Here is a 17,330-nt window from a genome sequence, read left to right as displayed (position 1 = left end):
TGTGTCTGCCCAAACAAAGCCTATCTGCAGAATCTAAAACACACATCCTCCAGCAGGCCTCATGAATAATTGAAGGAATCTGTTTTAAGGGAAATGCCGATCATTGTTGTGTCTGAAGCTGAAGTTAGTTTCTGCTTTACGTCCTCGGGGGGGAAACATGTTGTTCCCCCAAACTTTGAACTAATTAGACGGACTGTTTGAATGTCTCAAAACAAACACCTGCTTCTGCTGCTTTAATTGGCTGCTTCCTAAATAAACAGTCCCATAACCCCTCGGTGATGTTTACTGTGTGTTTTCTCTGCTTGAGGAAGACAATTATTTCCCAAAAGGCTTTTCATGTAAATAAATGAGGTAGATCATGTTTATACGGCGCATGGTCGCAACTCTGAGTCAGTGAATTCAGTTTTAGGTGCATTAAATATTAACCAGAACACAAATACAGCCATTTGTTCATTTGCAAATAACAAAGTGCATTTACATCTTTCTGTTTCCAAAGTGACTCAGTATCTTCCTCCATGATCGTAGCTCTGTGTGGTGACGTGTCTGTTTAAATGCTGCAGAGCTGTTTCATTCAGCTGAATGTTTCTAAGGATGCATGATGTACAATTTATCTATCAAGTTATCATTTGCAAACAGGGACTACACTGTATATTTCTTATTATATCCATTTACTTTACCACCCTACAAGCCTGAACTTTGTTTTACTTTGGTTTGAAGAAAATCACAAAAAGTTTTCTGAGCATAGAGCTAAACTTCAGAGATCTAAGTTCAAAATCTCACTTAAAATCATTTATTCATTAATTTTCTAACACTCAAGAATACTTTCTTCCACACGCAGCAGGCAAATTCGCCAATAAATTCAAGGCGTTTCAAACCCAGACGTAAAACCTGTGCCAGCCAATCAGAATGTGACGTTTGAGAATCATCTACACGACACCATGACACCCGAGATTGTCACAATCTCCACTTTTGCTGGAGTTTTCAGAAAACATCATTTTTACACTGGAAAAAATGTTTATCTTATCAAGTGTTTTTGTCTTATTGTCAGTAGAAAATGTCTTTTTTTAAACTTAATATGAGCCACATTCAACTGAGCAATCCAAAAAATGTCTTGTTTTAAGTCATTTAAAGACAAAAATGAGGTCTGAGTTATAAAAAATCTTCCAATGGAAAAAGAGAAAATGTTCTTGTATTAGGGCATTATTCTAGTTTCAAGCAAAATTTCAAGCAAGTTTCCCTTGTTCCATTGGCAGATTTTTTTACTTGTTACAAGCAATTCAGACCACATTTATGTCTTTAAATAACTTGAAATAAGACAATTTTCCAGTCTGACCAGTTGAATGTGGCTCAAATCAAGTTTAATGAGACAACTTTTACGGAAAATAAGACAAAAACACTTGATAAGATTTCAGTTTTTTGCAGTGTGGTTGCTGGTCAATCCCAGAGCCTTTAAAAATACTTTCGTCCACACGCAGTGGGCAAATCCACTGATAAGTGCAGCTCAAGGCATTTCAAACCAATATTTCGCAGTGTTTTTCAGACGTACACTAGAATAAACTGAAATCTTATCAAGTGTTTTTGTCTTATTTTCAGTAGAAAACGTCTTTTTAGACTTAATATGAGCCACATTCACCTGACCAGTCCAAAAAAGAGTCTTTATTTAAGTAATTTAAAGACAAAAATGAGGTCTGAATTGCTTGTAAAAAGTTGAGAAAAATCTGCCAATGTAACAAGAGAAAAGGTAGGTGCACTGAGACATTATTATAGTTTTAAGCAAATTTTTCTTGTTCCATTGGCAGATTTTATTTTACTTGTTACAAGCAATTTAGACCTCATTTTTGTCTTTAAATAACTTAAAATGAGACATTTTTCTGGTCTGACCAGTTGAATGTGGCTCAAACCTAGTAAAATAAGACAATTTTTTACTGAAAATAAGACAAAAACACTTGATAAGATTTCCGTATTTGCAGTGTAGAACTTGTGCCAGCCAACCAGCTAATCCGAATGTGATGTATGAAAACCAAAAACTCAGTTTTCCGGCATCTGCACAAATCTATGAAACTGGAGTTTTCCAAAATCTCCACTTTTGCCAAACTTTCAGAAAACATTGTTTTAATGACGTAGAACTGCGGTTTCGTGTACAACATGCCGGAATGTATAAAAAAAAAAGGAAGGTTTCTCAGATACCCAGCTAGTCACATGACTGACTGACGGACCAAGAAGTTTCCCCGCTTCCCCGTCCCACTCCACTGAAAGTTTCTCTTCATTCATGTTGGGCTGTAAAACCTCAAACCTGTTGACTCCTGGTCTGGCTCCACTCATTAATGGATTACCATTGTAGTCAAGCTAAATACAAACTGATTTTGACACCGTCCGTTCTATTTTGAAAGTCACTGGGTGTTTTTAGGTAGTTTCCGGGCACGACTTCCGGTCCTGCTCATCTTTCCTATGCTGAATTTATCCGTCACAGCTCCACGTCCATCAAAAATAGGATGACTGTGTATTACCTGCGACATGACGGACCAGTCACACAGACATACTGCAACAGAACAGATCCAGTGTGAGTTGACACATTGATTTGAATGAAACCTATTTGATCCGTTTGCTGTGATGGAGCAGAGACGCACTGCAGACGCATTCAGTGTGTCTTAACCGCCACTCCTAAGGGCAATTTAGAATCACCAATTTAACCTGATGAGCATGATTTTGGGCGACGGGAGGAAGCTGGAGTACTGGCAAGAACCCACGACATTTTTGCTGTAAGGCAGCAGCGCTAACCGTGTCCAATGTGGGGCTCAGACCCACGACCCTGAGATTAAGAGTCTCATGTTCAGTTAACTGAGTTTACCAGGTGACTAGAGGTGTGGCGACCTGGAATTGAGCCAGGAACCTTCTGTAGTAAGTGCTGACTACTGCAATACAGCCCAGACTCTCACAAGTCTGGAACTAGGAACCTTTAGATCAAGAAGCCACAGCTTTAACCACTGCACCACACAAAAGCTGGTTGCTTTAAGTTATTCAGTTAAATTTAGATTTATTTTATTTTCTGGGTTAGGGTTTTAAATTCTAAAAAATTTAAATTCTGTTGTGTCCTTTTTTTTAGAGAGTTGTGAGATATCAAACCATTAAAAATCAGCTTTAACCTGACTTTCTTCACTGCTGTAGCGCTTAGTATTTTCTCTTTATTGACACTTTAAACCTCCCGACAAATCAAACTCGTCATCTAATTAAGACCTCTTCAAGATCTGAACTCTGATAATCCAGAAATTGAAGAGGTCGGGTTTACAAACAGCACATCACTGCTGACAACGTGGAGAGGGTTTCTGTTTGTGCAGAGGGATCAGTCTCAGTGCAAATGTTTGTCAGGAACAAAGAGAGCGCGGCGAGAGGAGGACGAGTCCTTTAATAGAGTCTGAAAACATTTCAGAGCAGATCCATAATATCTGACCTCATACTGTCACTGCCGGGCTCTGCTGTGACTCCCTTTCTTTGAGTGTGTGTGTGTGCAGATGCCCTCACACCCCAAGAAGTAATTTGTTTTTTTCATCACTAAAAAAAAAACCCAGATCATCTTTAGGAGAGTGTGTGTGTGTAGCAAAAGGTGTGTCCCATATCGACATGTTTGTTCCAAGCTTTTGCAAAGCAGCCGCCACATCTTATACTGGACAGAAACAGCAGCGAATCATGCAGAAAGACTGAGAAAAGCTAAGACATGCTAACACACACGCCCTCTCACTCATGCTCAAATATGTAAATACTAATGCCCTGTGCATGCAATATACACACTGCATGTACTCATGGTAGAAGCATGTTACATCATTTATTTTCACACCACAGCCACCGTCACAGCCATGTTTATTGGACCACGCAGTGGAGAAGAAAAGCTGTTTCCAGATCAAACACCACCACACACAGAGGGGACAGTTCAAGAAAGCTACAGATTATCATCTTCATAAGAAATCCAAACAAAAACACAGATAAGTTTCTTTGAGCTGAAAGAGCCAATCACCCTGAGTCGAGAGAAACAAAGTGCAGCGTGTGCAACATGCTGAAGTTTTGATGAAAGGATGAACATGAAGAACCACGAAGTGACCAAATGCCAGACGGAAACACAGACTGACTTTTTAAACAGAAAGAGGGAAACGTGTCACCATGCACACTGTAAACATGTTTACACTGACGGACACACAGACAGGATAAAAATGAAAACAGGAATGGAAACATGCCCCTTTTGCATTCCAAGGCCATTCTTTGAAGCTTTGGATAAGCAGAAAAATACTTCATATAAAAGAGTTTGGATGGTGGTTCAGTTTCTGTCATTTTCAAAACAAAAAAAGAGCAAAAGTGTAAAGAATGCCTTAGATTATGATTATCTGCACTCCTGTAAGCTGTGAGAGTTAGCATGACCAGCTAACGTGCTAATACCCACAGTTCTAATACAGTTCTGTACTTTAAGTTTCTTATAGTGTTTTTAAATACTGCCCCCTCCTGGTCATTTAACATCCTTAGCTTTTCAGAAATTGATTTGTCAAAGTTATTCTTCAGTGTGTTTGTTTAAAACGTTTGAAATTTGACAGCTAGCAAAGCTGTAACCATACAGTTAGCAGTATGACTCAACATTTTTTATGCGTCACATTTTTTGATCTTTTGTTGATTTCAGTTATCCTTCTCTCTTAATTTTTAATTTCATAAGCAATAAATATTCTTGACAAAGCCAGAAATTACGTTTTTTTTTTTTGCTTAAAAAAAAGATTTCTTTTGACTGTTTGCGGCACTGTAGCCTAATAGCTAGCAGTATTAATAGCTAGCCATGGTTGTTATCCTTATTTGATGATTTATAATCAAGTTAGCTATCTCATGTTATTACAGTTTTACTGTGTCAGAATTCTTTATGGGGAGTATCAAGAAAATTAATAGCTTGTTTATTTATCTTTTGTTTATAACTGTGAAATACTGTCTTAATTATGGACCAGTAAGCATATTTTCTATGAGTCACTAGACTTAATTAAAGGTTTTGTTTACAGCTAGCACATAAACTGTATGTTATAGTATTTTCAAAAGGTACTGGATGCTTTATTAACTACTTACATTTGTAAACCACTCTATTTTGCAATTTTGGAAAATTTGACAATTAGCATAAAGCTAAGTTGTCACCTCAGTCTCTGTGTGTCACACTGGTTACCCTCATCTTAAAAGTTTTTTCTCTCGTAATTAAAAATATTTTTCTCTGTAGTAATAATAGGTTATGCTACATACAATACATTATGCACTATTTTTTAGTCAGTAACAGGTAGCTGAATCATGTAGCTAAAGTTAGCTTAGTCAGCTAGTTGGCTAAAGCAAAACTTCCCTGCTTAACACAGTGAACATTTTAGTCAAAACTGAGTTTTTGTGGTCTAAAGGTAACTTAAAAAATATAATTTGAAGCTTTTTCAAAAAAAAAAATATAACCATATAGTCAAACAGGCGTTGCAGCCATAGCTATGAGAAGATAGTTAGCCACACCGAATCAAAGTGCTTAAACTGTTTTATTTCACTCCCTGTAGCTCTTGAGAACAACGATTTTCAGCTTCTTTTGGTTTCTGTATGAAGGGGACAGAGTTAGTAGAAAGTGTTGAACATACTCATACAGTTAATGTTGCACAAAGAAGTATTTTAAAAGTCGGAAACAACTCTGTTATTTCTAGGTCTTTGAGAGATACACAAGCTGTGCTAACATTTGAAACTCCAGCTGTGAGCTTTAACTTTCAAAGTGTTTAACTCTTCACCATATACTTTCTGTTTAACCTGAGGTTTGTGATTGGATGATAGGTGCATGGATTGACCAGCTGCAGCCCGTGGGGGCAGAAAGGGTCTCACCTCATGAATTTCTTGGGTTCGGTGGGAGGGGTCGGCGGGGGTAGAGGTTTGTTGGAGTTGAGTTCAAGGTGGTGGATGGGGGAGTTGGGGATGGGTTCTAGACGGCTGGGCTGGGCTGGGGGCGGAGGTGGGGGCAGTGGGGGCTCCCCACTCCCTGAACCTGCCACACCCACGCCCCTACCTGCTGCCTCCAGAGCCCTGACATTAGTAGAGCTGCTGAATCTGCTGGCTGCTGTTTTCTCATTCTTTCTCTTTTGCTACACAGACAAAAAAAGAAAAAGGAGGTGCATGGGGGTCATAAAGGAGTAAAGGGAAGTTTAAAACCAAAATAATGAGGAAAAAGATAAGAAGAAATGAAGGGGAGAAAAAGGAAAAATGGAGGACAGGGACAGTCCTAAAGGTCCATCCAGTAAGAGACAGAAAGAGAGCAGCGTGCTAACTTAACCATATTTAACGTGAGTGAATGGATCAATCTGAAGACTGGTTTCACTCAGTCTTAAAGCACCAGTCGCTCTGAGCAGAATGGAAGTTCACATGAGGAGAGATGTGTCAAAGCATTAGACATCTCACACTAACAAATGGCTTGGAAAGCAAAGGAGAGCTGGAGAAAAAGTCAGGAAGAACAATCCAATCAGGAGGAAGAATCGCTCGCAGATTTACACGTGTAAACACACAAAAACTAGCGCATGATGAACACACAACACATATACAGATATGTGGACAACAGGAGCCCAAAGTGTGGACAGTTATATACCGAGCATGCAATGAAAACCATTCAGCTCAGACATACAGTGAGGGGGATGTCGTGTTTTACAGGAGGAACAGAAGATTTGACCCTGAAAACTATTATCAGACAGCTTCAAATGATGACTGATGAGACCTTACATGACTGTGACATTTTCTGTATGTTTGGTCATCTTACATGAAAAATTTCTCCCTTCTTTAGTTAGAGAAATCTGTGATGTGATCGTCTGATCTGAGCTAAGCTGGTGTCTGTGTCCTTTTGCCCTCTAACTTTAATCTAAACTGAAATTAATTATGTCATATTGTCCGGGCCTTTAAAGGGTCTGTGACAACTTCCTGTTTGGTGTAGTGACACCTTTGGAGGGCTGTGTTGCTCAGTACATGTAACATTCAAGCCCTGTTTCCACCAAGCAGTCTGTTTATCTGTTCATGTTTCCATAGCCAACTGTGCCCCCTGGTGGTAGGCAGCTGTAAGCCGGATGCTGATAGCTGCATCAGTTATATAACAGCATGACGCCATAGCAGCACAGTGTACCCCGCGAACAAATCCAACAAAGAAGAAAACGTGACACGGTTAACAAAGAGCAACGATGGAATTAAATCTAATCAAGTTTTTTTTGTCTTATTTTTAGTAGAAAACGACTTTTTGACTTATTATCAGCCACATTCACCTGACCAGTCTAGAAAAATGTCTTGTTTCAAGTTATTTAAAAACCAAAATGAGGTCTGAATTGCTTGTAATCATAGACTGTACAAAAAAATGGACGTCATCTTGCTTGGCTTATAGTGAGGTCGCCACAAAAACTGCTCCACCTGGTGGCTGGCTGCAGTATAGGTCAAAAAATTTATCTCTCCAGCCATTCCAGATGGGCTGTGGTCAAAGTTTAAAAAATGAACGCACCTTGTAAAAATGTTTCTCACATCCAACTGTTGTGGTGATTTGAAGATATCATTTGGCTGCCATGTATTCAAGTCCTCTTTTTTTCTGAAAAGTTTCGTTTCATTAGTTATTGAACAATAATTGACAGCTGCCGTTCTCATGTATTTTTTTCTGGGATTGTAAAATATGTCAGGAGGTGGAGTCAAGAAGTTATTAGACTCTTGAAAGAAAAAAAAATATTTTTTTTTGTCACCAAGCTCCACTCAGATTCTCCCAGAATCCCTCAATTCAATGGCTGCACCTGTGACGGGGGTATTTTGGCTTCAAAACCGTACAATGGTTAATGGCGGAGCCACGCTGTCCATATAGTATATGCTTGTAATGAGTAAAATAAATCTCTTTTCTTGCTTTGACAAGCACATTTCTCTTACCTCTTTACTTGTTACAAGCAATTCAGGTGTCACTTTTGTCGTTTTATAACTTGAAACAAGACATTTTTCTGAACTGGTCAAGTGAATGTGACTTATATTAAATCTAAAAAGACAATTTTCCCTGAAATTCTCCGTCTTCTTTGTGATTGGCATGTGGCTTTTTGTTACAAAGAGTACAATCGAGTTTTGTTTCAGAGAAGACTGTGTGCCACGAGGAGGAATACAGCAGCTGCTGTCGCACAGGAAGTGATGATTCTTTCAACCAATGACAGGAATGCATTGTTGTAGCTCCACCTTCCGGAATCAGATCAGTTTACGGAAGGGTAGCAAAAAGTGGGACAGCTCACTTCGATTATTTGGGGATATGTCCCTGGATTAGTCAGTGGACACACCACAAATGCGTGCTGTGTCGGGACAAACCAAACTGAACAGCTTAGTGGAAACGAGGCTTTAAACTCCTCTTTACAACATGTTTAACCTCAAGAATTTGAAAGCTGTCTGACCATCTCTTAAAACAAAATCCCGTTTCTCTAAAGCCAATAAAACAGTTAATTTAACTAAGAATCTGGTGTTATGTTTTGGTTTTGAACTGTGACATCTCGGTGTAATTGCTGTAAACAAACGAGACCTTGGGTTGTTAGAAGTGTTCGCCTCTGCACATTTCTTGTTAATGTGTTTTTTTCTTTTTAACTGTCCTTGGCGGCTGTGTTTATAATCAAAAGAACAATCTTGTTAAAGTTGATTTTGTTCTATCTCTTCTCTTACCATCTGCCATCACTATAAACTGACAGATTGTTACGCTTTCAGTGGAACGCCACAAGTCTGTCCTTTTCTATAAAATAACTAAATTAAATGTTGTGGTAGCAGACACAGCTGCAGGCTGATAATCTCACAAACAAAATCTCATTTATTAATTTCCTTAAACAATAAGACGCTGTTCCACTGTAGTCGCACCTTTCCAACACTTCAGCACTGATTGTTCCTCTGCTGGCTCAGCGCTCGTGGACGTGGAATGAGATGGAGTGGAAATCATCTTTGCTATGTAGTAAAACAAAGCGACATGTTTCTCAGCGTGCCCCTGTGTGTGTGTGTGGTGTGTTCCAGGTTTCCAGGGCCTACCTTAATGAGCGGGTTGATGACTCCTACATTAGGACTGGTGTTGAACACTTTGTTGAAGTTAGTCTCCCTGTTGACAAGTTCCAGCTGGTAGAACTTCTTATCGTCCTGAAGGAGAGAAGTGCGTTAGCTGACAGGCAGCGGGGCTTCAGAAGACTCAAGGGCCAATAAAAACACTGAACATCACACATTTTATGGCCTTTTTCTCTGCAGGCACACTCTGCAAGCAGCAGTTCAATGCCTTCATGAAATGTGCTGCAAAACATTGTAAACATTTTAAGTGGCCTCCAACTCTAATTTTTATTCTTTATCACAAACTGAGGCCAGAAAATGACCCTTTTAGCACTTTGGTTTCACTTTACATCCCAATGAGGGCAGACTGTTGGTGTCAGACGCGAGCCAGTGACTCATGAGGAAACCCAAATAACCACGTTATTACACCCTGAGACACAGTACGCCTATTTATGAAGTCACCTTCATGTGAGTGGAGCCGTGGAACGACAGAAACCTTGAGGTTACTCGAGTCCCAGACACACTTGGTAAAATCTCAGTGCAAAGTGGGCAGACTGGCATAAATTAAACCTCTGAATTAGACATTAACCTTCAGTTTAGACTTTTTTCAAATGGTTACAGACTGAATATCACCTGTAGCACTAACAGACCTCTGAAAGTCTGAAGTGGATCCTTTAACAAGTCAACAGTTGACTTCAAGAGCTACAAGGACCCCCGCTGTAATCAACCCTGATCTTTGGGTTTTAAAAGTGCTTAGTCATCAAATTTTGAGCTTCACAAGTGGTTCCAACCTGTCTTTAAAGCAGGCTGAGGATTTATAAAAAAAACACATACTCAACTTGTGTGAAATGCTTTACAGCTTTATCTCAGATCCTCTCTTCAGACACGTGCTGAGTCCAGGGTGGCATTAAGTTTGTGTCACATATAAACATATATAAATTTGAAATGATCTTTTTGTTTCCTTTTAATTAGTTTATTTGAAGTATCAGGCAGAGCTTATAGATGTCATATTTTTGTGTATAGACTTAACTCCTAACCCAAAGTGCTTCACACTGGAAAAAAAAAAATCTTATCAAGAGTTTTTGTCTTATTTTCAGTAGAAAACGTCTTTTTAGATTTAATATAAGCCACATTCACCTGAACAAGAAAAGTTTTACTTGTATTGAGTCATTATTCTAGTTTAAAGCAGATTTTCTAGCAAATTTTTCTTATTATGGCTGTTTTTTTATACTTGTTACAAACAATTCAAACCTCAACTTTTTTCTTAAAATAACTTAAAACAAGACATTTTTCTGGACCGATAAGTTGGATGTGGCTCATATCAAGTCTAATAAGACATTTTTTCTTAAAATAAGGCCAAAACACTTGATGAGATCTTATTTTCTCGCAGTGCACAAAAAAACTGATGGGCAGAAAAAAAGAGGAATTGATCACGTGATAAATATGGTGGCTGGTAGGTGTCAACTGATTTGCAAAAGCAAAGAAAAAACCAAGAATGCTAAAGCCACAACGAAAGTTAAGAAGACTTGAGTTAAAATTTACTTACTTTTGCAACTTTGCCATGTCTGTTTTGCTTAGTTTTCAGGCTTCCTCTTGTCTCTGTAGTTGATTTGTCAGTGGCTGATTTGCAGCGCAGACATTTTTTTTTTTCCAATTTTAGGATTGTTCTTTGAAAACTTAAGTCAGTGATGCTACATTTCAGCTGTTATAGAAACCCTGGCCAGTTCTCTAGATAGCATTCTAGAAGCTTCCCCCACTGTTGCCAAGTACAAAATTAGTGTTTTTCTTTTTAAAATGAGAAAAAAAATGTTCATATCCAACATTTTGGCCTTACATGTTTTTAAAACCTGAAATAAACAAAAGGTAATTCAAATAACTGAGTAACTAAATGGCATCTGGGTCATCAGCTGTTACCTACCACCAGTTTCTTGACTAGTGATTCCCTCTCGGACACCATGTCCTTCAGCTCCGCGATCATCTGCAGATCCTCAGGACGACTCTCCCTGTTTCTGAACTTCTCCTCTGATCCTTCAAGCCTGTGGGGTGTCAGAGAAATGAACCAACATAAATAATCTGAAGAGGAGACAAACATCACATGATCAGTTAAAAATATGACGTATTCATCCCTCTCCTGTAAAAAAAATACCATGAAGGGTTTTATGTGTTAAATTCAAACCAGAGCAGCAGTTTTTCCTGAAGCTGTTTTCCTTCTGAGAACTTTCAAAAGTGTTATAATGGATTTCTGTTATTATCCCACCCGCCCCTCAGAGAAATCACCACTTCAGCAAAACCTCCAATTCATCTAAAATCTGGTGACATTTCCCTTAATGCAACACATGCTAAAGATCGCTGAGCACAATGGGCATTAGAGCCGGCTGAAAAACAACTCGAGCGGAAAGCAACCAATCTTCAGCGACGGTTTAGGCTGAGGAATGACTCATGTGCTCAGAAAGTGTTATAAAATGAAAGAAAGACCTTTAAAAGCCTCCATTTGGCAGCTGCAGCAGCCTGTAGTTTAGGGGACTTATGCACTTTGGAGAGGTCTTTTAAAGGTTAAAATACTGAGCATTAATGCAACATGTGACGTGAGTTGTTCACTACTTTACTACAAAGTAGTGGAGCTCTAATGAGAAGGGTAAGACGCCAAAGCCTTTATGACTTCATCCAAATATCTACTATAGCTACGATATGATGAGTGAGAGCTGAATCAAATAAATCTGAAACTTCAACAGAGAAAAGAAAAGAAAGAACAAAACGCAGCTTGAAATAGGCACTAAGTTCAGTTACAAGTGTCACTTTGTTTTCTTCTTTGACCAAACAAAGCTTTCTGCACCAACAGCCTCTGTGACAGTGAACTAAACAGCCTTCACCTCCCACTCCCCCACAGCACACGCCACAGAGGGGTATCTGTGTGACATTTATGCCACAGTGTGAAATCACACTGTCTTCAAGGCCGAGCACCAGAGCAGCTTGTCTGCCCGATAAACTGCGCTCTCTCAGAGGGTTGCCCGCTGATGTACAGGGGCGTCCAGCGGAGCCGCGCTCAGTGATGGTGATACACGCTGATGTGATCAGATACTCTGTGTGCTGCTGGGCTGGTCCTTCTGTTCACATCTGATAACCGCTCCATGGCGTTCTTTCTGTTTGTCAAACAGTTTCTGAAGCTCAAACATCACAACCTGTTTTATCCCAAACCTCTCTGGTGATGTCTGTGTCAGTTTGGGAGCAAATATTTCAGGACAATGAGAAGCTGAGACTGTACAGTCTGAAGGTCCTGAGGCAAAAAAAAAATCTTTATTCAACAAATTTACCCAAAAGTGTGCAGGAATGGACTCAAAAACATCCTATATAGCACATTTAAAACCAGTCAAGCTCAGAATAAATCCACTGATATCATATCATATCATATCATGGTGACTGTTTTCAATTTCTTGGCTCCTAACATTCTCTTTAAATAGATATGGAATTAAACAAACAAAAACAAATTTTTGTTTCAAGAGATGACATTTTAAATGATGAAAGAATAATAGTTAACACTGCAAAAAACTGAAATCTTATCAAGTGTTTTTGTCTTATTTTCAGTGGAAAATGTCTTTTTAGACTTAATATTTTTTTAATATTAATTATTTTTTCAAGACATTTAAAAACAAAAGTGAGGTTTAAACTGCTTGTAACAGGTTAAAAATCTGCCAATGGAAGTAGGGATGGGTACCTTTCACAACTGCAGTGATACGGTACCGATGCCCAGTGCCTGGTAATTGGTATCGGTACTCAACAGTACCAATTTTTGGTACTTCTTTGTATTGATGTGGTTAAGAAAAATCAATTTGTCTAACAATAAAATAGTCTAACAATAAAACATATAGCTTAACATGGTACCTTTTGATTTTATATGAATCGGTACCTGGTACTTTAAACAGAATTTGGTCGGTAGCTTTAAAAGTACCTAATTCGGCACCCATCCCTAAATACAAAAAGAGAAAAGTTACTTGTAATAAGACACTAATCTAGTTTCAAGCAAATTTCTCTTGTTCCATTGGCAGATAATTTTTTACTTGTTACAGTAATTCAGACCTCATTTTGTCTTTAAATAACTTAAAATAAAACATTTTTCTGGACTGACAAGTTGAATGTGGCTCATATCAAGTGTAATGAGACAATTTTACTTGAAATAAGACAAAAACACTTGATAAAATTTCAGTTTTTTTTGCAGTGTGAAAAACCATCGATATATCATATATCAATATTAACATCCCTTTGTTTACTCATTTCAATTTACCTCGCCTTTAAAAGCGAAAAAAATCTTGGGACATTCTAACGTAGGGACCTGGGTTTTGAAATTTTTTGTTAAAGAAATAATAATATTGAAAAACATGACTGTGTCTACACAGTCAAAATAATTTGTCAGAGAAAAAGCTTTCTCTCAAAAAAAGCTTCAACTAGAAAAGCACTCAAGAGAGTGCAGACCCTTTCAGCAGACTGTCTGCTACAATTTGGTGTTAGTTACAGGTTTGTACAATGATTTGTTTCCTGACAGTGTTGAAAATTATGATGACCCAGTACATATTTCATATTCTGGATCTTAGTATCCAGAATATTGCCAGGATCTGGATCGTACTTTTACATCTGTCAGAAATTATGGTGACCTTGTCTTGTATTGTTTTGCAAAGCAATCTGACCATTTATGGTGGAGTTATATACACATATGGTGAAAACAGCCCTATCTCACAATGATAAAGAATCCTTTAAAAAAGTCTTGTATTCATGGGATGGTATCACTGTTTGAGTCCTGCTTTAAAACAACTGTTTAGAGGCTGTACTTTCAGGAAAAGAATGAGTTGCAAAGGTTGTTGGTTTCCACTCATAGGAAATAGGGGCAGTCTTGGTCAGATTTACAAACCCAAGATTTTTTTCATTTATTTTACTTTTGTGCACATTAGAGATATGCTTCTACAATAAAGAGGTTGGATTTCCTCTGGCAGGAGCTCACCAAGGTCAAATGTTTCGTGTCCAACTATTTCACGCCTGACTGCCAGAGCTTCAGCGACTGCTCACTGAGTGGGAAATCCCTCAGTGACACCCGACCGGACGGTCAGTGACACATGAAGTCTCGCATCCACTTCATCGCGTCTGTGTTCTGTCTGAAATGACATGAACTAAATATGTCCAAGGATTAAACACATCCACCTGCAGCTCTGTGTCTTAACTTGTCAAACAGATTTTCCTGCAGGTGAAGAAGAAAGTGTGACTCAAACACACACTTTCCACTGAGACAGGACGAACTGTTCAGACCTGAAGTGAAACTTACGGGGAGCTTTTTCAGCGTCTGCTCAGGGAGAGGGGATTTGTTAAGTAGGATGAGGCTGTTGTTACTTTGTTGATTAATTAGGTGGAGAGCGACAGGCTGCTGGTTTAAAATAGATTAATGATCTTAGTTAATGAGATGAAGACCCAGAAACACTTGTTTACAGGGTGAAGTAAAGGAAGTGCCAAGATTAAAATGCTGACCTAGAAGAAAACCGAACAGGGAAACTTGTCAAACACAGAAAGTAAGCGGACAACCTCACTACGTGTGTCTGAAACTTAATTACTTTAAGTTTCTTTGAGGAGGATTTTACTGTGCAGACGTTTTAACAACTTTAATGAAGTAAAACCAGATTAGGATTCAACTCATAATCAAAACTGAACAAAACTCAAAAAGATGGAGGCAAAGAAGCATAAACACAAAAAGCCAAACAAGAAAGTCGCTCGTGAACGCAAATTTCTAATCAGCCAATCACATGGCAGCAACTCAATGCATTTAGGCATGTAGACATGGTCAAGATGATCTGCTGCAGTTCAAAGCGAGCATCATAATGGGAAATGAAGGTGATTTAAGGGACTTTGAACGTAGCATGGTTGTTGGTCTGAGTATTTCAGAAACTGCTGATCTACTGGGATTTTAACCCACAACCATCTCTAGGGTTTACAGAGAATGGTCCCAGAAAGAGAAAATATCCAGTGAGCAGCAGTTCTGTGGGACAAAATGCCTTGTTGATGCCAGAGGTCAGAGGAGAATGGACAGACTGGTTGGAGCTGATAGAAAGACAACAGTAACTCAAATAACCACTGGTTACAACCGAGGTCTGCAGAAGAGCATCTCTGAACACACAACACGTCCAACCTTGAGGCAGATGGGCTACAGCAGCAGAAGACCACACCGGGTGACCCTCCTGTCAGCTAAGAACAGGAAACTGAGGCTACAATTCACACAGCAACACCAAAACTGGACAATAGAAGATTGGAAAAACGTTGCCTGGTCTGATGAGTCTGGATTTCTGCTCCACATTCGGATGGTAGGGTCAGAATTTGGCCTCAACAACATGAAAGTATGGATCCATCCTGACTTGTATCAACGGTTCAGGCTGCTGCTGCTGGTGTAATGGTGTGGGGGATATTTTCTTGGCTCACTTTGGGCCCCTTAGTACCAACTGAGCATGGTTTAAAGTCCACAGCCTACCTGAGTATTGTTGCTGACCATGTCCATCCCTTTATGAGCACAGTGTACCCATCTTCTGATGGCTACTTCCAGCAGGATAACACTCCATGTCATAAAGCTGGAATCATCTCAGACTGGTTTCTTCAACATGACAATGAGTTCCCTGTACTCAAATGGCCTCCACAGTCCCCAGATCTCAATCCAATAGAGCACCTTTGGGATGTGGTGGAACGGGAGATTCTCATCATGGATGTTCAGCCGACAAATCTGCAGCAACTGTGTGATGCTATCATGTCAAACTTTCAGCCCAAATCTTTATAACATATAACATTAATCTGAAAGGGGAAATGGGGGGAAATTAAAATCCAATCACAAGGCTATGTGAACCTTGGGTGTAAGCTACAGTGTGGATTTGTCATAGACGTTTAACCAGGCTCAACTTTTGTGAGAAAAAATGTCAGAATCTCCAAAAGTTTAGCTCTGAAAGCAGAAAGTGGAAGGAAAAGATGAAGATCCCACGTGAGGAAGTAGTAGATATTACCATAACTCTCGTAGTGACATCACAAGAAAAGCAGATTCTGATTGGATCATTAGATTTTGCATTAACAGCAGACAGACTATGCCCTAAAGACTGGGTGGACTTGTTTCACAGTTTGTGGGTAATAGGATACTCTGGATACCAAAGGATATCAGCAAGTATCTTTTTACGATCTGTCCCTTTAAATGATTTGCAAACCATGAGCTCCAGCTGCCTTGCTCCATAATTTAAGAGTACCCCAAAAAGTTAGCACATCTGCTCTTCTAATCATGACATGATTCTGTGTCCTATATGAGAAGTGTCAACACAAACTCCCATTTCTATATTTAACAACAAACACTTTGCTTTGATGGGCCTGCATCCCTGACGTGCAGCTCCTCTTTCAGTCCAGCAGGTGGTGCTTTGCTCTCGACTGAGTTGCACTAAAAGGAGGTCAGCTCTGAGAAGTCTCTGCATATCTCCTGACTCTGAGCTGCAGACTTTTCTGGCCTCTTCTTTCTTTATCACACCCTGTTTTTATCTGTTGTCCTCAGTTTATCTGCGCAGCTCAATAACTTTCCCCCGAGGCCTGCTGCAGCTCATTTCCCTCATGACTTAGCATCATTCAGAGCCCACCAGCTAAAATGTACCCTTTACCTCACTCCTTTCTTCATTTTTTTTTTCATTTCGTTCATCTCCTTCGAGTCTTTACCTGAAGCCATCTCATACACACTCTCCTCTCTGGTCTCTGGAGATGTAACCTCAAGATTTCCTACAGCTGCTCTTTTCTTCTTCTTCTTCAGAGTTTCACTGCAGCAGAGCCGTTTGCTTCACAGGAACCTGAGTTAACCTCAGAGTCCTCTCACTGTATGTCACCTGCATGTCATTAACAACCTGTATGTTCCTCCACCTCTTTAATAACGGAGACATACTGCCACTCATTGCTGAAGTAGACCCCCGTATGATTGCATTACCTCTGGTCCCTGCAGGCTCCACATCTGAGGGAGCTCCTGATGATATTTGAAGTCTGAGTTGCAGACATGACAAGGCATTTTTTCACTGTCTGGTAGAGAAACATTTGCTCTTCTTTTCCTCTTTTATGACGTCTTAAAGAGGGGGTAATGTTCATACTTTAAGGTTTTATTCTATCCTTCTGGTACACCTGTAGTAGCTTCACACAGCTCAAAAAAATCTCTAATTTTCTCTCTGTTGTATTAGAAAACCTTTCTTTCCGTCTCTGTCTGAAACACTTTGTTGTAGCTGCTGTCTCTTTAAGGCTCCCTAATCCACAAA

General features: G+C 39.3%; 1 protein-coding gene across 2 annotated transcripts in view; it reads right to left on the bottom strand.

Moving 5' to 3' along the window:
- The window catches only part of fam184ab (family with sequence similarity 184 member Ab), a 233,802-nt gene that overhangs the window by 5,434 nt on the left and 211,038 nt on the right, over positions 1 to 17,330 (bottom strand). The window contains exons 19-21 of one of the 2 annotated variants that reach the window (XM_074685172.1): positions 10,961 to 11,078; positions 9,034 to 9,138; positions 5,860 to 6,116 (exon numbers count right to left, since the gene is read on the bottom strand). In XM_074685172.1, the coding sequence (XP_074541273.1) occupies positions 5,860 to 6,116; positions 9,034 to 9,138; positions 10,961 to 11,078 (480 nt within the window). The remainder of the gene's footprint in view (positions 1 to 5,859; positions 6,117 to 9,033; positions 9,139 to 10,960; positions 11,079 to 17,330) is intronic. The other variant, XM_074685173.1, reaches the window with a different exon arrangement.

The sequence above is a fragment of the Halichoeres trimaculatus genome, unplaced genomic scaffold (genome assembly GCF_033239565.1).
Source record: "Halichoeres trimaculatus isolate MK-OKI-2021-1 unplaced genomic scaffold, fHalTri1.1 fHalTri1_scaffold_13, whole genome shotgun sequence".
NCBI lineage: Eukaryota > Metazoa > Chordata > Actinopteri > Labriformes > Labridae > Halichoeres > Halichoeres trimaculatus.
Note: the sequence above shows the minus strand (reverse complement) of the source record. Positions and strands in the feature narration are given on the sequence as shown.